This window comes from Acyrthosiphon pisum, chromosome A2 (assembly GCF_005508785.2).
Source record: "Acyrthosiphon pisum isolate AL4f chromosome A2, pea_aphid_22Mar2018_4r6ur, whole genome shotgun sequence".
In the NCBI taxonomy this organism is placed as follows: Eukaryota; Metazoa; Arthropoda; class Insecta; order Hemiptera; family Aphididae; genus Acyrthosiphon; species Acyrthosiphon pisum.
This window is the reverse complement of record NC_042495.1, coordinates 100121403-100144551: the sequence shown is the minus strand read 5'-3', so window position 1 is coordinate 100144551 and position 23149 is coordinate 100121403. Positions and strand designations below refer to the sequence as shown.

General features: G+C 28.2%; 1 protein-coding gene across 7 annotated transcripts in view; it reads right to left on the bottom strand.

Moving 5' to 3' along the window:
• Positions 1–23149, bottom strand: part of LOC100166947 (cAMP-specific 3',5'-cyclic phosphodiesterase) — a 519645-nt gene that overhangs the window by 28817 nt on the left and 467679 nt on the right. For all 7 annotated transcript variants that reach the window (XM_029489182.1, XM_029489181.1, XM_029489179.1 and 4 more), the window contains one exon: positions 3196–3297. In XM_029489182.1, coding sequence (XP_029345042.1) covers positions 3196–3297 — 102 coding nt within the window. The remainder of the gene's footprint in view (positions 1–3195; positions 3298–23149) is intronic.

The following is a 23149-nucleotide window of genomic DNA, read 5'->3' as shown; positions in this document are numbered from 1 at the left end:
TATACCTATACACGTGTAGTAGTGGCCACACGTTATATTATATTATTATTATAATTATAAATATAAGAATTGGGTTGGCGTGTCACATCGATTTAATTATTATGCACGAATAATAGTTTCACCCGGTAATTACGTTGGCAAAAAGCCATAAAGGGATCCAGTTTTCCCCAGCAACTGCTCGCGAATAGGTAAATTTATCGGGAGGAGATGAAATGATAGGTACATTAAATGTATATGTTTATTTGGACATGGAATAAATTACAATATTTTTTTACAGACAAAGAACTAAATTGTGAACAAAGTTTTTGTTTTCTATGAGTATTTATTTTTCATTTTGTATAATAAAACAAATTAATGTAACAAAGAACAATTATTCTACTGAAAAAATATATCTATTAAAAATTCAAGCAAGTAAAGAAAACATTGTGGTTTTCAGTCCACGAAGATTAAAAATAATAATAATAAATATAACAACTATAGAATATAAAGTAAAACAATTTGAAATTACATTAAATAATAGCTCCTATATAATATTATGTAATATGCTACTGCAATTAAAAGTCTATATTGACAAGTACAGACTGCAGTTGAGCTCATTCCTATATTGGCCCTGAAAATTTGTAATTAAATTCATTGTGTAAAATTTAGAGGTACGGGTATATAATAATTATGCATTTAAAATAAATTCGAACGAATCGTGAAAAATATGTTTTGATAGTAAAATAATTGAATAACTTGGATCATTTTCATATCAATATCTGCAGCAATACACAACTCGTTATTTAAACATAAAACAATTAATAAACTAAATATGAAATCCAGAACTTATCAAACACAATCATCGTTTAAATTGGTTTTCCGTACCGTGATGAATATTATTATGACAGAAAAATAACTACCAAAACCTGATCTATTTAATATAATAGTGAAATAGTTTATAGAATGAAAATATTATGTTTCAAGACAGCGCAATGGTTTAGTGCTTAACAAGTGTATGATTACTTGGGACGTCCCTTTACACAATATATACTTTTACGTCACTTTTCACTGCTAAAATATAGTAAAATAACGGTAGGTAGGTTTATATTTACGGTCCCGTATGGTATTGCACGTTTCAACGTTCGCAACTAGCTAATGGTAATTTATTAAAGTGACTTTGAATTCGCCGCGATTTAGGACAGCTGTTGTTGTTTGCGACCATCACGGTCGTCTGGAGTATTTAATTTACATACAATATTATCATCGTGATGTGTTTGCATCGTCGGTGTTCTATGGAGTGTGATAAATAACATAAATATATGTATATAAACTAAATTCTTTTCGATTTCAAAACGTCTAATTATTAATGAGCGTCGAGTTCAAGTTACGCGTGTCAAAAACAACGTAACACAATTATTATTATTATTATTATTATTATTATTATTTGGAGCGTTATCAATAGAATATTATATTATTATATTATCGTACCGATGGTTATGCAATCGAAGTGTGCAATTATATGCAGGGAAACTGTGCGCGACCGAATACATAATATTATAGTACCACACGACGTGACTTTCGGAACGTATAGATATATATACAAAGCACAACAACAATAATAATAATAAAAATATTATATAATAGTATTATACAGATACGGGGATTTATTATATTTTTAACAAAACTTTTTCCGCCTTATTTATTTATGTTTTTATTGGACGGCGAAGACTGAAAACCACCGCAATCCGTTCGCCCGCGGCGGCAACGACAACAGCGGGGGCCGTGGTGCAGCGCGGTCGTGGAGAGATTTCCTTTATAAGTCGTCATTATGTATTATATTATATTATAGAATATAAAGGAAAATATTTGGAAAAAATAAAATAAAAAACGATCGAACGCCGTTCGATATTATATATAATAAGGACGCGGCAAAAAAAAAAAATGCACATACGTACTTTTATCTCCCTCTCTCTCACACGATCTCTCTCTCTACCACTCTGATTTTTATAATATGGACGACGATGACGTATATGAAATATATACATTAAATTTTTCTCTCCGACTATTTCGTATAGCCTTTTCTTTTGGTGCGTCATTCGACCTTTTGCGCCCTTATAATACCGTATTTCTCATATCTTATTCGTAGGTTGCATACTAGTTGCGTCCAAAAGATAACTAGGAGAAAAAAAGTCGTAATCCGAATTGCTGCGTGGGTTTTCTTGCCTTATACCTATACCTTACCTATACCTATCCGAGGGGCGAATCGATTAATATTTACAAATGTATAATATGTCCATAATATCAATGATATTATTCGTGCCGGTTTAATAATTGCGACAGTCGAAAATCGCATAATATAGGTTCATAATATATAATAAAATTATAATGATATTAATGTTTGTCATATTATTATAATACTGCTGACTATTATTAACTATTAATTACAGAAGATGAAATGAACAAATTTGAATTTATAAAAATAACATAAAATAAGTTTGCTAATTCCATAATACAAATTAAAAAAAAAAAAAAATATTTAAATATTTTACCTACGTAGCTATCTATAGTAAAAATACAATCCCAAGTTAAGTATAATATGTGAAGATAAATTACATTTAATAATGTATAATAATATGTATTATATTTAAAATTTTTATTTAGCACGTAGATACCCTCGATTCTAAGATTGCGAACGCAAGTTGTGGTTCCAAATTTACTTCCAATGGTATAAATATCTTCACTTGGACTTGAATATTAAATTGATTAATTAAATCATACGAGACTCTGAAACCCAACACGAAGAACAACCATACATGGTCATGTTAACACTGAATTTCTACAGCTGCTGGATACAGAATTAGATGTCAGACGCTTTAAACGTCATAAACTAAACGACTTGCCTTTATTATAAATATTTATGTATGTAAATAACAGAATATTATCCAATAGGAGAAGTTCTGTAAATGTTTGGTCATTTTATTACACCTATTACTTATTTAGGGCCTTATCTTATTATTCTAGTAGACGGAATACTGTATTTAAAAAAAAAAATAATATGTACCCCAAAAAAACTCTAGCCACCATTTAGGATAAGTTTTTACCTTGGGTCATGACTAGTAGCCACTAAATTATCGGTGCTTATACACTAGCTGTTTATGCTTGAAATTTGTGTACACGTTTAATGCTAGACAAAAAAATATTGTATATAATACTCACTTTTGTGATGGTACATTGGTGAGGCTCAAGAAATTATTGCGGACGCTTCGTAGGCTCGCCAGTATTTGTGCAAACGGTGTAACGATGAGATCTTCGCCATGGCTAGAATTAGAAAAAAAAAACACATTATTATTACTTTGAGTGGATAAAAAACCCAAGTCCCGAGGTAACTTAATAATATAGTTATGTTTTTCGTTAAAAATAAGATCCCAACTAAAGGTGGGCCAAATCAGCTGAGGACGGATTGGCGATTTTAATTCGTATAATTAAAATTGCATATATAATAATAATATGTATTTATAAAGCGAACGAAATAACCATTTTGCGTAGGTATCTAAACATAATTTATCCACGAACGCTGTACGCACGTGTATAACATTTCACGAGAATAATAATTTTGCTCACCACACAAAGCTCCACACTTTTATTTGAATCAATTTTTACAGCCAATATTTATACACCTATATAATATAATATTTAATACACTGAACTAGGTAATCAATTACCGGAAAGATATCTTAGACTTGGGTATTTTTCAATAACGATGTATAACCCTACATACTATATTATGATATTATAATATAATATATAGCATAATATATTATTATATTAATTAAATGTAAATAGATAATCCCCCTGATTCTAAATAAGAAACATAATGCTATGTAAACTTACACATCGACGAAGGGACTACACCAAATTATATATATGGTCGTTTCTTTATTAGTTTTAGTTGTGGTTGGATCACTCAATTGACTATAGTTTCACATAACTACAACAGTTTAAATCTACAATATATTGTAGGTATTTGTTGTGTTGTATTATATAATATGTGAAGTGTGCAAATAATGTTTTTTTATACTACTTATGTTATAATGTAAATAATAAAACCAATCACATAATAATTATCACACCCGTTATAATATTAAAAATTGTACACATTTATTATACCAAGTGATAAATAACTTACAAAAGGCAACGCGGTGTAAACAAATTATATAAAATCTCCGTTTTTTTCTCCATAAATATCACACTTTTTTTTTTATAGTTCCATTATCAAACGAGCGATAGAAGAAAGAAAGAGGGTGGACACGGGAAAAGCGGTTTAAAAGAAAAATGATGGGAAGTCGGGTTAAACAACTCCCAGGAGTATTAAGGACAAAATGCTTTTAGGCTGTGTCTGGTTTCAAAAAAATAAAACGAAAGTTTTTGAATATTAATGTATGTTACGTAATAATAATAATACTTCAAAAAGAGAAAAAAATGTTAGAATACGATGTAATATTATTATATATTTTCATCATCCCACGTAATCTGCAAAATGGTTATCATTAAAAAAAAATGTATTATTAGATTTTGAGAGATGCGACGAATGTAAGTATTGATTTTACAATGGCGTGTATTTTTTTTGTTTTATTTTGTTGTGTCTGAAGACACTTTTTCTTATAGAAAAAATGTTCTGATCATCATAGTCGATGGAAGTTTCTGGTAGAAAATGGATCTAGTTGGTACTTTTGGGAGGTCGAAATTGATGATTTTTAATACTTTTTAAAATAATTGAAAAAGACAAAAAAAAAATACAAATATTTCTAAAATGTTAATATTATAATTACTATTAATTATAAATAAAATAATTATTTTGTAACCACGATTACCAAAAAGTTATACCGTGTTCACATATACCATCGTTTGTTTTTTTTCTGTAAAATATATTGATCAACAAGCTAGAAAAAAAGCAAGGTTCCGTTTAACTTGTTAATACTTGAATTAAAAAAAAGAAATCGTGAATCACAATATTTTTTTATGAACATTTGAGGATAGAATATTGATGAATTTGTGAATTACATATAATATACAATAATGATAGTTAAATTTTAAAAATATGATACATTTGTGGTCTAACTTATATCGATCTACCGTAATTTTATTATACTAATTTATTGTAAAGTAAATTACTTTAAAAGTAACATAAAAAATCATATTATGAAATATATTTAGTACTGCTGCAGCCTTATGGCCAGAATAAGTTAAGTCTTCACTCAAAATCGTTTTCTGTATGCAATGAAGTATATTATTTGAATTCAAATTTAACACATACCTACATTAAATTGACTTATTCAATGATGAGGAAAACTCGAAACCAACAACTTTACCTACTGCAGAACACTTTTCCGCTTTTATTATGATTACTTTTTCCCGCACATACCATTACAGTCTGTACACAGTACACAGTACACATTGAATATATATATACATTTTACGTTATATATTGTTTAACCGTGAATTAAAATTAAAAAATAATGCTTTTAAAAAAATGTTTATTTTTAATTTCTCTCGTCCGAGGTTTAAAGTTCTTTATCTTGGACTTTATTTTAGATTTTAATAATTTGCAAGAGGTAGGTAGGCGTAGCAGGGTTATGGCCAAATTGAAGTCAGTTTCTGTAGCTGTAAGATTATATAGCTCGACGACTTTACTGTATTGCACCGACAACTCAATTAATATTGAATTTTTAGATTGTTATATTCAAATGATAATGATTTTTCCATAATAATTTACCTGTGAGTTCTACGAGATCCCTAATATATTATGTTTAATGTAATAATATAATTTGTATAAATGTACAATGATTATACCTACTATTGATCAAAATAAATAATATTTCACCATACTTTTTTTGGTGTTGTTAGTCATTACTCATAAAATATACGGCGTTATAAAATTACAGGTTTCCTAATATTTTATGTAAATTCATAACTTGACAATTAACATATTATTCATAAAGCATATACGAGTAGGGTAGGTACATTTACAAGTTTTAAGACAGGTGAGCTATTCGGCTGCGTCGAATTATTAACTTCACTATATTTATTCATGGGAATTTGTTCGCATGTTATTTTGGTAAAGGTCGAAATTGTAATTATAACACTAATAGTTTACGTAACTTGAAGTGGTAGAGAATATTTAAAATATATCGCAATCGATTTCAATTGTAAAGCACGCAATAAAATAATATGCGCTGCTTATTAAGCAGCACGTCAGCATGGATAATTTATTATTGTAGTGTGGTCAATGAATAAAAAATATAAAAATTTGTAGTCATTAAAATAAAAAATAAAATTTTTTTACAACATCACTAATTGAAAATAGCTTGAAAGAGAAAAGTTTAACAGTATATTCGGCTTGCGTAAGCAATTTTGCAAACATTAAATTTAACTACTGATTAGCTTGGGAAAAGATGATGATAAATATACCTACGTTGGCAGATCAGACGCTTTGACTACGGATCGGCAAACAAAATCAACTTGATGAATTTAAACAGTGGACACCACTGACATGTATATATTATAAACTCCAAGTTACTGCGTCTATGTTCTATAAGTTTGGAGTTATTTGCTTTTGTGGTGATGGCCGTTAGATTCCTTTGGGCGCAAAGACGATTCACGTATATTATTGCGCATATTCATCGGATGCTCGTCATTTAAAATATATGTATATGGGTAGATATGTGATATAATATTACTATACATATTATCATAATACATTTAAATTGTTTTGTTAATTAATTTGGGAATTCAATTCTCCTCACGCTCGACATTATAAAATCATAATATTATATATATATGGTAGTATAATACAATATCATCTCGCTTAGATAGTAATTCTAAACGTTTCTATTTGACTTTCAATCTCTCCACGGTGACGTATAATATATTGTGCTGTAAAATTTACAATTGTAATGTATTGTAATGTAACAATTTACACATTTAATGTGATTTTTGTATTTAATGCTCTCTATAATACTATGGAAGTATGCATGGGCGTGTGTGGGCGTGCGTTTAACGTTTCGACATTCAGATTAAAAGTTTGATGGGTTCCATGAATTTTTGTGAGCTACACGGGTGTATAATATATAAATACAAATAAATATCGGCGCAAACTATATACATATTATGTGAACCCGCATTTACAGTGTACATACAATATAGGTATAGGTATCACAATTGTAAAATGCATCACGAGTACCCCCGTTTGATGAATCCAAAATTATATCGACGTTTTGTCGTAACTTTCGATTACACCTGAGACCTAATATAATGTCGGGAGCGTGGGATCTACATCATATTATATCATAATAAAATAAACTATCGTCTCATCACTGCAGAATAGGTGAAAAAAATACGACCATGAGGATGAGAGTAGTTTTTTATAAGCTCTTACTGAAACCGGTGAGTTTGCGGACAAAATGCGCAGCATAATATAATGACCATGCTTAAAAAAGCGGTTTCATTCATGAAATATTTATCAACACGGTTTATGTTATACCGCACTTGGAATTATTGCATATGTATATAGCGTGTGCAGAGTACCAATATATTAAAATAATATAACAAATAGTAATATGTTCATTCTACACGTTTGATATACAAATTTACACAATCGAAGAACAAATAGGCATGCAGAACGATCGGCAAGTCTTGTAAACATTAACCAGGAAAAAGACAGAATGGCAACTCTGAAGACGTAAAATAGTCACTGGTTTAGTAATTATTATTTAAAATAACATTCAACGAATAGTAAATATCATACAATATATTATACATTACTATACATGTCGAATTATACGCAAGACTCGTCCACTATTATTATCACTACACCGCAATATTCAATTTAAACGCGATTTATTTTTATAAAATATTGACAATTTTTTATTAAGTTGTCATATTCAAAAATTCGAATTTTATAGATCACGTCTTAATATGTTTTGCACGTTATTAAACAATGCAGTTGAACTCCAATGAGCGACATATTATCGTATCTTATAGAGTGGCAAGGAAATTTATTATTTTTCTGCATGCATTGTTAAGTATATATATACCTACTTTATTCGAAAAACAATATAATTTCACAAGTGACGGGATACGAATGTTTGGAGAAAAAATGCTTCCGAGTTGTATGCTAGAGACACACGTCGAGTACAGGTCATAAATAATATTTGACCTAACGACGGGGCGTGGTAAAGGCGGGTAGGCGGACTCTATAATATGGATCGCTTAGAGAGACATAATATCTATAATATTATATTATAATAATATACTATGCATAATATATTTATTAGACTCGTCTATTTACGGAATACGTCCATTTAACTGTCGTCGGTATAAGGACATATCGTGCGTTGAGGTTAAAAGTTATTCGAACCCACCGTGACGACAAACAATATAAATACAATATTTTGAAAAATTATTACTAGGTATATACATGCAGGTACCTATCATATAAACATATAATTAATATATAACGCATTAATGTATAGATACTGCAGCTCACGTTCGACAGATCACATTCGAAAACGATAAAATAATACTTTAACATTAACGGATCGTCACGTATGTTGCTCGTAGAATATATATTATCATGGATACGAAAATAATAAAATACTATGCGCGATGATGAGATGGGTACACAGTATAATATACTTGCTGCATATCACGCATCCGGTTGCGCAGCAGTTTTCTTCCTGTTCCTCGTACTCGCGTATATAATATACAAGACACACACACACATATGTCCATACATAATATATTATAATAGATACATATTAATATACTGAATTATGTACTGCAGCACATTCGACTGGCATCCCCACAAATGGCATTCAAAATATTGTGTAACTAATATCGAGTTGGGGGGAAAAACAAAACAAGCAGATCGTACGCGCCATGAGTTTATATATATTTTAACAACAACTACGACGGCATTAAGTAATGTTTCCTATACAAAAACACATATACAGACGAGTAATATTTTGGTGAGCGCCATTGATATACAAACAATAAAAAAAGCCCACCAATGTCGTTTTGCATATTGTCCTACACTATTATAATGTTACATTATATGTATATCTAAATAATATTACAATATGAAGTAGGTAACGTAAATTTAAAAATATTATTATTATGGCTATAATACGCATAGGCGGGTGTTACTATACAGCTATGATATACAGCAGTTTTAAGATACAAAACGTTACATTATTTCGAGTGTACCAAGTTCGAAGTAGAAAAAAAAGGTCTATCAGGTCCCCAGTGCTTGAATAATATCTTATAAGTGAAAATCAAATATCGAACCATTTTCTAGATAAATAAGTTTATGTTCGTCTTAAAAATAATAATTTATTATTATATTATTTTTATTTTGGATATAAAATAGGCGTTCGAAAAACGATTTTCTTCTTTCTTGTACTGCAGTGTTAGTTGTTCCACACGGCACTATAGTCATAATATATAGTGAATTATTATTACATACTTTAACAAATGAACATAACGTTGAGATTTTATTTTTGAAATATATATATTATTTTTTCAATTATGCCCGTAGTCTGCGTTAAGTTATGGTAGGAAGGTCCTATATTTCGTAGTTGGCGAGCCAATTTTCACATTAATACAAATGGCCCGTCAAAAGAAAAAAAATATATTTTATATTTTATTTTATTACAAGCAACATTATAATATAGGTACCTACTGCATAAGTTATTACATTCCAGATTAATATTAGTGTTATAATATAATTATGATAATTAGGTTAGTTATAATTATTGAATATATAATATATTATGTACGTAGTATTATCTCTCTAAGGGTAGGAGGGGGAGGGGAGCAAAAAAGCCCTCGAGAGCAACGGGTTAGACCACCCCGGGTTAGGGTATAAGTTTAAACTATATATTGCAATTATTATACAACATAACATCCCCGTATTCTGCCCCATGTGTACTCAGCACACCCACGTTTTATTCAACTAATGTTACCTCCACGGCAAGCGAGAAACAAAACCTTATTTTAGTGTAGTCGTCTAACATAAAGTTAATGTTTTGATAACATTACTATACTGTGAATTTTATTATAGTTGTAATTATCTGTATACGTACGCCAAATTATTACGCGCAATGTAAATATTTTTGTTGAAGACTTCAAACGCCTGTGGTGGTGTATACTTGTCTAACAGCGCGAGCAAATTCAAAAAAAGAAGACGGGACAGATAATTAAAATAAATGTCAGTAATTTCATATAAATTGAATCATCCACTGTAAAAATGTTATTAATTTTTTTTTCGTGGATAAAAAATAATTTATGTGCAGGTACCTACGTTTTTTACCCTTCGTCTCCGTTTGTAATAAACGAGGGTTGCCAGTTGTGGGTGTTAGTTAGCATTTATAAAATAAATAATTGTAACTTATTTTACTTTTTAGTTTTTACTCTGTTTTTTTTTTTTTATACAATTTTATAATTTTCTTGAGGACTACATAAAGTTTGTATAGATTCACCCACACCAAAAATCAGATAACATAGTGAAAAATCATTATAAAGTCTTCATTGTAGAATTAATTTGTTAAATATTTATTTTTCTTAAGCCCAATCAGCTTCATTATATATTTTTTAAATTATTTATAATTAGAAACAATTTAATGAAGTGCAATTATTAAAAAACGTGAATAATAAAACATTTTATACTTTAAAAAACTTTAAGATATTTCGTTAACAACTATCTAAAAGGTTACATAACAATATTATATTTTTAGGTGTTATAAATTATAGTGAATGTTAACAATAAAAAACTAATAAATAAATAACAACTAACTGAAAAATACTTCAATTTTAGATACTGAGTGGAGCGATGAATGTATTGAGTTTACAATGATAAGTATTTTTTTTTGTATCTGTCATCGCCTTTTTGAACAGTAAAAATGCTTAGATACCTATTCAATTTCAATATCTTTTCTAGCAGTAAATTCAATCTAGTTGGTACTTTGGGGGATCAAAAGGGAGACAATTCTCAGTACTTTCCTTAACAATTGGGGAAAAAACAACAATTTTTACGCAAACCTGCAGACTTTGACAAAATTGATTTTTTTATTATGTAGTAAGTTGAAAACGAATCGTAGGTACTTGAAATATTCACCAAATTGTTACATTATCATCATATTGTCACATGGTATAAAATATGTATAATTACATACTATTGTATACCATTACTACTACCTGGTGGTTTGTTATACCTATAATATTGTTATATATCAAATTCATATAATTTAAACTGTTTGTTTTACACGTTACCTTCTAGTGAGTCCTGACAAGTATATATAGGTACGCAATTTTTTTTTACTTGAAGTAGTTTACAACAGAGTGGTCTCAATATTATGTAGACATGTAGACATTTGATTTGTAATTATTTCGGAAGCCAGTTACAATAGAACGATCGACAGACATTCTAGAATGTATATTCAAATCCAAGAGAGGTATGAAAAATGGCGTACTTAGCTGAATATAAACATTCGACATTGATCAGGGCAGAAAGAGGCCATATTTTGTTCACGAATAAAAAGTGAACACGAATCTGACATATCTGCCAACTTATATAAATTACCGACTTTTGTTTTATGTGTTACTTGGCTTGGCTGTGATTTTAATTCCAAGAGACAGCGGGGATTTCGTATTATAAATGGACAAGTTTAATAATATTTTACATAATATTTAAATTATTTATACTATTTAAATTACCTATATCGTTAATAATATTTTACATAATATTTAAATTATATCGTGAATCGATATTTAATTTAAATGAAAACATAATATGTATTAAATAACGATTTGTGCTCTTATTCATACCGTTGTTAATATTATAATGACAGCAACGATGATATATTTTACAAACAGCATCCATATTTTATCTTATAATACCGATGAACCGTGAAAATATAAGTGAAAATATCGAGACCGTGTAGTCGAAAATCAGAAGCTCATCAAAAAATAATTTTAAGAAATACATTGAGTAGTAAGTATAGTAATTGCACACATTGTTTTTTCTACTCCGATACGTATATCAGTGTATAACTATTATAGGCACTAATGTACTATACATGAACACCTAATCCTAACAAAGTTAATTATTTAATCAGACACTACAACAATGTTGAAATACCAACTCATAGAATTTTATTTTATTGACAATAACTGTAGCATAACTGCATTCTGGTTCTCGAACATAATATTATGCAAGTGCTAAAGTGAAATAAGAAAAAATATCATATTTAACTAAATATTTTAATTTTAATTTTAATTATCTCCTCGGTTAGGCAAGGTTAGGTTAGTTTAATAATATTATTATGATATATTTTTGAAACATAGTGAATTATTCTAAGTAACGCTACACATTTTTTTGTTCAATCAACAGGGTCCTTACAAAAAAATATATAAAAAATTGTTTTTCGTCCGTTTCTGTGGTATTCCACTATTGAAGGTTTCTTATAAGCCATAATATACTTTTCTATATTATGTAGTTGGTCATTGCTTTTATAAAGTCTATGTGAATGTTAAAATTGATTGTTTTATAATCTACTGTGTTCAGTCTGTTCTGAATTGCTGATGTATTAATAAGTTGTAATTCTAAAGAAAGGATTAAACCTTCTATGATTTATATGTGGGTCATGTGCAGCAAAATTAAAATAATAATTAAAAGATTCTGATATTTTGTTAATATATATATATCTAGGTATTTATATCCATAATCCCCCGACAGCAGTTTCTATTACAATCGCACTAGGGAATATTAAATATTAATTAAAGAAAAAATAATTCTAAAAACGCAAGTAGTTACTTAAAGGATTAACATATTAAATGACATTTAGTTTTTCTTATAAATAAATCTTAAAAATGTGTTCTTTCAATTTTACAACACTAAATATACCTATATTAAGATAGCTAATAAGCTCACATTTGTTTTTCGCTCTTTTCGCTATTGTTTTGTACAAATTAACAGATTGTGTATTTGTGTGTAATAAATAATAATAATATCTATAGACTATATCAATTGAACTTCAATACCCAAGTAATTTACTACCTATGAGAACCGAAATGCAATAATCTGTTTTAAATAATTTATTTGGTGGTAATAACTAACAACTTAGACTAAGTATGATGTAAGATAATATTTTTTTTTTAAAATGATCATATAATATAATCATAATATAATACGACAGTATCATACACGATGATAAAAAAACGAATTTAACGAAAACCATAGATAAACATAAAATATTAGAATGAAAAATTTCATCATATCAATAAAAGCATTTTTTACGTGATCTAACTTCCGGTCTTATTTTGTTTTCAGTTACTCTGCTTTCAAAACCGTGAATCAAACTTTATAACATCCCTTTATCTAAAAACGGCTCCCATTCTATACATTTTTCCATCCAATATAAATATTTTCTTAAGTATTTTTATGTCTAACAATATTGCATATTATAAAATAACCACATTTTTTTATCCTACCTAGTGTTATTTATGCGGCAAAAATATTTTTAAAAAATCGTTTAAATTGAAAGAAATTCCCCAAACTCAGAGTAGTGGTTTTTATTGACTGTAATCGGAGATAAAAAAGTATAGGTACAGAAAATAATTATGAATCATTACATGCACAAAATATATAGGTATTGGTACCTACTACCTACTAACATATAATATTTAATAATTCATTTTTAGTGTACATAAAGTTGAAATTGAATTATTGCAGCTCTGCGTACACATTTACACAATACACACATAATATTATGATGTGATTGGAATACATCAATATTCGTTCGTAAAATCAAACGATAGTTTTTCTTCAACAATTACACGTATACAATATAATATAAGGTGAGCTACATGTATTTTATGTCTGAAAACTAACACAGGAAAATCTGAAAAATATATAGTAAGTGCCAATAGCGGTAAAACGTAAGTGCAAAACACAAAGAACGTATTAAAATATCAAATAATATGCCCATAATGGATGCTGATAAATCTTAACTGGACCAAATTCCCATATAAGATGGGATGAGCCATCCTGAACCAATCGAACAGAGTGCAATACAAACATTTCATTCTAATAAAATAATGGTTATTATTGGTTATATTATAACGCACTTGTCCATGCAATCGTTGTAGTATTTACATACCACCTGTAGTTAAAAATATTTCATTATTTTCCAAAAATAAAATATCGTTGGACATAAAAAATAGTAGAGGAAATAGGCATTTATTTTGTACCATGAAAGATTTATAAAAATGTGAATAGTTTTCAAGCAACAGGGGAGATGAATTTAAATTTATGATTCTGAAAACACGGTAACGGATATACCAAAATAATACCAGATGTTGACCAGCTAAAAAATGTGCATATTTTTCACGAGTTTAACTATTTTGCGTCAAAAAAAAAAAAATAAATAATAATAATAATAAATAAATAAATACTAATTTCAATTTCATCGGAAAATATTTGTTGGACGAGAAGGCGGAAAACAAAATTCAATTTTGCAATCTCTGAGTCCGGAATTTTTTAAGAATGCAAATCACGCGTATACCTATCAGTATATATAAAGCGGTAAAAATACAATGTTTTTTACATAACAATATAATTTTTTAGTGATTGTCATTATTTTAATTTATTTGTATGATGCAAGTGTTTTATATTATTCAAACCAAAACATTCGAAACATTTTTAAAATACCGCTTTCGTGGGTGTTATTTTAAGACTTTTTTGATAAAAAGATAAAATAAAGTTTGAAAAATGGAAGATATAAATTATTTATTTTATTTTATTCTATACAATATAATATTATACTATTGCTACTATAGCTGTATACGATCGAATTATACATTTGTTTATATAAATAAAAATAGTAATGCACTACGCTTTTTTCGTGCTACTCGTTTTAAACAGCATACAAGTTTATGGAGTTGAAAAAAATAAGAATATTTTATGGCATTTATATTATAAATACCATTCGTTCTAAAAATATTATGACTACCTCCTAAACCTAGGTTTTGTTTTATATTAAATCGTTTTTATCGTACTTAAACTCTAGGTAGGTACGTCTAACAGCTATACTGAGTTATATAGGCTACCTACCAGTTTTTACATTTCAGTACACCAAGCAAGTGTTCTACGAACTATAATACAGTTCACTAAGTTGCATCGCATAAAAAAACTAATAAGTAAGTACCTAAGTGCACCTATAAAATAATAATTTATTGTATTATAAATAGATTGTCATCAACTTTTATGGAATATTAATATCTTAATCATAATGGAAACAAGAAGTCATATTTGAATGAAAACAGCAATCATAAATCATTAAAGTCATAAACAAACTCATAGCAAAATAACATTACACTTAAGCAAACATACTCGTCGGTGGTAAATAATAAATGGCAACTATTCGTGTTTTGGTTGAATAAAATTACATATTATTATATGAATGTAGTAGGTACCTATACCAATCAGTTATCAAACGACTTTGAAACATAATATGGAAGTACGTTTTTAAACATATTTAATTAGTTAAATATTTATTCAATTAATCTTTTCATAAAATTATTATAAAATAAACTAATCATTTAAATTTAAAATACTACATTTATATTTCAATTTTAAAACTATAATTATTAACAAAAAATTAAATAAATAAATAAATAACCAAAATGTATTTAAATATTTTTTAGTTTTTTTTTAGTTTCATCTTAAACCAACTTTCAACTATATACGTATATAATCATTTAAACAAATTAATAATAGAATAATAAAAAAAATAAAACATTCAGATAGGCACTTCACAAGAATCATGACTTTATTTTAATTAAAAATGTATTTTTTACGTTTTCAGACAGTAGTTGTCAATGTTATCACTGTAGTGATCCGAGTACAAAATAATATAATATGCGATGAAAGGAAACATGGACATCAGAGAACGGTATAATGTTACATATAAGTAAATTTACCTTATCCGATTTCATTGCGGTGTTATAATTTCGTATCAAATAAGATATGTACATTTTTGACAAAAATATTATTGTGATATAGTAATTTCTGTAATCAGTATAGTACCTATAGGTACTTCATTCTATATAATACTAGTATTATTATTATTATTATTATACCGTAGGTTTACACCGTTTACAACCCAAACCGTGGTTTCCCTTAACATATTCATGACACATTATTGTTATGCGTAAACACTACACGAGGAATAATTTGAATAATTTATTGTAATACGAATTTCCTGTCTAACGATAAACGGTTTCACTGAATTTTCGATGTATTTACTAATGAGAAAATGCGTTTAGGTATATAAATCCGACGAGATGCGGAATTAGGTGAGCATATAGGCGGGTAAACAATTGCGTTCAAACATCGTTATTATGAGTGGTCGAGAGGATTTCGAAGTTTACGCTAAAACGGTCGTGGAAGTATTAATATTTTGACGAAAACCACAAATTTACCGAGGAATCGCATAAAAAATCATCACCTCTCCTAAGTACAGACGATTGTCGTTAAATACATAATAGAGACTTCTATAATTGACACAAAATATGTGCCTTTACACAAAATTAAAAAAACATCAATTTAAAGCAATCATTTCAATCAAAATCTAAAAAAAATACGAAAATATATGTTTTAACAGCCATATTGCCATGATTACAGAGTAAATATAATGTCGTGAATAACATTACGTTGGTGCATTGTATTTGTATAAAATACACATATATTGTATATATGTGTGTGTGTGTGTGTGTTTTTTAGTTAAATAAAAAAAAATATATAACTCACTGCAACGCAGTAAACGGAATTGTTTTAGAAATGTCAACAAAACCAAATAAATGTTATGTGGATTTAATGTCACGTGAAATGTATAATATACGTAAAAAGCGTTGCTCACATACTAGACTTGACGGACTACAATTATTTCAGGGAAAGAGTATTTCTGTAGAGAAAACAAAGACGAGAACACAGACTGTTTAATACATAGACACTAAATGGTTTTAAATTGTGTTTTTGCTTTAAAACAAGCAGAGAATTTAGCGATTCGTGACAGTATTTTGGGTTCTATAAAGACAATTATGGAAACAAAATATAACATTAGCTGGTATTGTTTTTATTTATTATTAGAACTTTCGTCGAAAAAATGAACTAAATCTTCATATAAAATATCTCACATCCCCCCACACACAGGTACACATATTATGTGTATGATTTATGTTTGTTATTATAATTATTATATTCAAATTAAATACTAAAAGCTCCTCAAAAGTTCTATAATTATAATATTATATTATACAGGGACGAGATGACTGCCGCGCTTGTTACGCAAAACTGCATATTGTGCAGTTCGTGATGCAGTGATTTGCATCGCGTGCAGCAGCAGCTACAGACTGCAGTTGCAGTTTTAACGACAGACACGTTTGCCTATATCAGGTATATCACGGTGCAGCTGCACGAGCGATTTAAACGGTTTTTTTTGTTCAAAGTGTAATATTATATTATATTCAAATTTAACGATCGTTTCAGTCCGTACGAAACGCGAACGTCGCGACGTTATTACACATTGTGCAGTGTAATAAGTTATTGTAATATCGTAATACACGGATATTATACATTTATATGAACGGAAATTTGCTTCCGATTTATTTTTCAGTCTTCGTGTGGGCCATAGCGGAAGACACCCCTCCTGCGAATTTCTCGAGTATACGTCATTATCCTGCAGCTGCACCCGGCCCGGTGACCTAAAAATTATGCACTTTCAAAATGCCCCGTTTCTACGCGACAAATATTGTTATAATTGAAAATTTTTCGCGAACGAACTCGTACATTATAATATAAGCACAGTCATAATACATCATCCTGCACGGCGGCGGTGCCCATTGACTGTAAAAATGTTTTCGCACGGAAAATTTACTTGACAACAATAAATAATGAAAAATCCAATTTATTTTTATTTTTGAAGTTCCCGTAAACATAATATTATAATATTATAGCATTATCATTACTATATATACGCAACGTGGGCGGCTCTGCGATAACGTAGTACTATACCTATATATATATACCTATATTATACCTATAATATAAGTCGGCCTTATTACCTCATATATTTTTTCTCTTGCAAAGTGTATAAACATCGCAGTCGTTCGATAATATTATTATTATTATTATTACGATCAAGTTCACTTTATCATATTTTATTTTTTTATTATTTGACGGTAGTGTATAGGTGAAGTTTTGAGGAACTTTAAGAATAAGGCAGCGGCAATAGACGATAATTATTACAGTGGGTACACAATATTTATATTTATATTTCAATATAATTGGTGATGCAATTATTATAATACTGTAACCATAAAACAGACTCGAAGAAGTTCGATATAACACACGTAACTACGTAGGAGTAACCAGACACGGACTTGTAATTATTATAGTGATAATAATAATAATTTGTAAATGCACTATGTGTCTATGTACAATATGGATTTAGTGGCCAGAGATAACAATATTTAATAATAATAATAATAATAATACGATGTTAACGTATTAAGAACGTTTTTAATAGGTAATGTTTGTGCATTTTTCAAGCTCTTATAATGACGTGTCTGATCATAATAATATGATATGTATAGGTACCTAATTTTACCATTATGACGACATAATGAAAATTATTAAATTTTTATCCTCCACGACGGATACTTTAATATTGTTTCAGATATACAAGCGTATAGTTATCATCGTGTAATTATCGAGTAGGTATTCAATTGTTCTAGAAATTGTCGGAGTGCGTACTGGACGGACACTTTACTCGGGCTCACTCAAATAATACAATTCTATTTTAATTTATAAAAATTTAAACAATTGAAGATTATTAGTTTAAAAACTTTTGTGACAATTTCAAATGCGTATAATTATTATGGTATGACAGTAATAAATGTAAAAGCTAAATACAATTATTTAACGTTTCCACTGTATATTATATGAATGTCTGACAAAGATGTTTTACAATTATTATTATAACAACAAAGGTCAACGAAAAAATATTTCCTTTTTTCCGTTCTAAACATAAACTATGTGACACGTGCCAATTGAGTTTATAAGATATACAACACAATATATATATATTTGGTTTTCGTATTCGAGCAATAAATTAAGTTTGGTTTATTAGCGTTTGTTCTATCTTTATTACTTAGTAATTGCTACGAACAAACAAATGGCTGATTATTATAGTGACTTTATATTATCGTCATCATTGATAGGTACGATAAAAATGTTTTGGAGAGGGAAGGATTAAATATGACGTTATGCATACATATAATGCAAAGCGACTTATTAAATAATGCACGTGTTAAGTAATACAGCGCACCACGCGACTTACAGTAGCTATTAATTTAAATACAAGCGTTTAACGTATAAGACAACAATAATATTTAATATAAACCAAATAAAGTAATTAATAAAGTATTTGGATGATGTAGGATTGACGATAATAATTGTACGCAGGATTCAGTTTGAAATAACAACAATAAAATACACACATTGTGTTATAATAGTGATTAGAAGGCAATTTAATATTATTATGACGATACTAACAATGTAGATATAAGACGGCATATTATTATTTCTTTGTTATTTGAAAAGGCTAACATTTCTCGGTGTCCATGTAGAACTGTATTGGCAGCATTCGGCACTGTCGTCATCGGAACGTGATAATATAATGTTGTTACGTCTCGAAAACAATTCATATTAATATACCTAGTATATTGACTACCATTGACATGTTTAAATATTTTATTGTACCGTCTAAATGTCTATGTGGTTAGAGATTCAACTATAAGACGTAATTTAAATTGAAACGCGCACATTGTTATAATTTATTTGATGTAATACGTCTGTCTTAAAATATATCGTTCAAGAATGCCATGGCTATCATAATGTCGTTAAATTAAACGCTAATAGACGGCTGATAAAATTCGTGTAAAAGAACCAATTAAAAAATAATCCGTTAGTGTCAAAAGCTTCACATGTAACTCCTGTCTCTCACATTTGATTATTTTTAAATAAGAATAGATTGTAAATAGTAAATATACCTATCTTATAAAAATAAAAAAAAATAAAATAAAATATCAGCCCGTTAGTAATGAGATAATTATTTATAGTAAAAATAATTGTACTTCTAATAATAATATTGAAAACTGGAGGAGAGGAGCTGTGAAGAAAATACATGAGTGGTAAAATAATATTATAATGTTAGAACTTAGTTTATATCTACACAATAATACATTCTAACGTCTCTTTGGTATATATTATTATAATGTGATACTCATAATTCATATGTCAAGCAACTGGCTAGTAAATTTACCTCCCATACAAATACATAAAATAGCCATATAGGTACAATTGTATAGTAACTACCGGTCACGATCACAAATATTATCATTTTTAATACAATGACAATATTGCTGTTATAAAAACGGCTGTCTATTTAAGTTCAATTTGTGTATTGTAATTTTTGTATTCTTGTATATTATTATTATGATTAAAAAAACAATTTTCCATTAAAAGATAAAAATGCAACAAATACAATATAAATTGGATACCGAAGTTGGGATTATAAAAGTGGTTGTGGAATATTGAAAAGAAAAAAAAAACAGTGTTTATACTTTATAGTAATTTGATGAATATAAAACACTTACCATAAATATAATAAATAATTTTGTCTATAGAATTGTAAGAATATTTCACGATACCCGGAAGAATGTATACAATATTAAAATAATTCTGAGTTTCGATGATTGAGTAAAAAATGAAGAATATAATATACTACGTGAAATCGAGAGATCCCTTCCCATGACTAAAGTTTTGTTGTTGAACCACATTTATCTTATCCAATTTTAACGTTTGATAATAACACAATATTTCCAAGACGATTTTTTTTCGAACGTAGTACATACTTCCATTTATTTGTACATTTTGTTTTAAAAAAAATTACAAAATATATTTTGATAGAGTATAGTGCGGTCTAACCTTTTGTAGTTGGTGGGCCAATTTACACTTTCATAAAAACAGGGGGGGGCGCCAAAAGAAAAAATATGGTATTATTATTTATATTTTATTTTATTATAATGCACAAATTACTTTATCACAGATCAATACTAACATTTAATTATGATGATTAGGTTACATATATTTGGAATTTCGAATGATTGGCATTGTTTCTCAGAAGCCAATTTTTCGCGAAATGTTACGTCGAATTGCGACTTTGTTATTATAATATTGTGTTTTTTTTTTTAAATATAAATCTTCTAAATGGGGCAAAAAAGAAATGCTTTTAGGGCCACATGCTTGGACCACCCTGGTGTAATATAAAGTATAGCAGACATGCGTATAATGCTATGTATACTTTATAGTTTACACATAACATATATAATATATATATTGTTGTTTCTGAGCATTCAACATTTAAATATAATGACATGATGAATAAAGTATCAAAAATAATAAAAGATTCTATTTTACAAAATATTTTTTTTTTGTACAAAGATAAAATAAATTCATGATATTATTGTAATAATTATGTAGAATATAATACAGGTGCTTCAAATTACCACAACTTACAAAAAAAATGTGTCATCTGTCTTTTAATGGAAATAAATTACCCCATGTATGTGATATGATGATAATATATTATTTGTGACATCGTCATAATGCGGGCCCTCTCCTTTGTAATATCACGTATGATATATTATTATAATGTTTTTTAATGATAACTTACATTTGTAATTTCATAATCATGCATGTGCGACAATTCTAAAAATGTGATGTATAAGATATTAATTAGGTATAGAATGAATAATTTTATTTGATAAGCATGATAAATTAATATTTAAAATAGATTATTGATGGGCATACAAGACAATATTATTATTTGAGATGTACACCTTCCCATTTGTATATATAACTTCAATCTCCTATAAAGATTAAAATACTTTTGGTGTTGATAGTCGTTAAGTATACACATTTTTCGTGAAATATTTTGCTCTCGATTATGAAATAATAAATATAAGATATCATTGAAAAATTAAAATAATCCTTATTATGTAATAAAGAAAATACCTACATAGGTACTTAGATATAATTTTTTCATTAAGCGTTTAAAATTAAAATGTCTACGAAATAATCAAAATCACGAATATTTGCAGATATTATGTGATTGCCAATATGTGTTTATTTTTTTTAATTTTATTTATAACATTATGGTTCTTCATAAGTTTGTATTGCTGGGAATTAAAAAGAGCTTAGAGTAAATCCACAAAACTTTTTTATGAGCGATTCATTCGTAACATAAGTTTCCCGATTTTTTTGATTTTTTGAAAATGATAAATTTTAAATTTTAAAATCAGTGTAGCCTACAGTCGAACTGCAGATCATTCTGTATACAGAATGTAACAGGAATGCTTGACAAAAAAAAAATAAAAAAAGGCGGGTAAGTCGTGGATGTCGCTCTGCTGTACAGTAGGTTACAAGTGGGTTACTGTAATGGATAGAATTAAATTTGAATCCAATGATATTATATCATTGTATACGAAAAACGATTCTGAACGGAGATGATTTGTCAGTCTAGGATATATTATTTTTAAAGAAAAACTTATGGAGAACCTTGTACCAAATTTTAAAAACTTAGTTATAAAAGAAAAAATTTTTACGATTTTTCAACCACTAAATTACTTGCAAATTTTCGCAATTTTGACATATTTCGTATAAATTTGAACTTTAAATGCTTATAAATAAAAATTGTGACAATGTATTCCTTTTATTTTGCAACTGCTATTGTAAAAATATGTTAGGAGCCTTGTATTAAATTTCCAAATCTTAGAATTAAAAAGAAAAACTTTTATGAATTTCTGTTTAAAGATTATTTGAACATTGCCGTAATTTTTACGTATTTAGTCAAAATTTGAACTTTAAATGCTTATAAAAAAAAAATTGTGCCTATGTATTTTTATAATTTTTGAATGGGAGTTAGAACAACATATGTGGACCCTTCTATTAAATTTTCAAGTATTTTGTCCCAGCTAATTTTTTTTTATC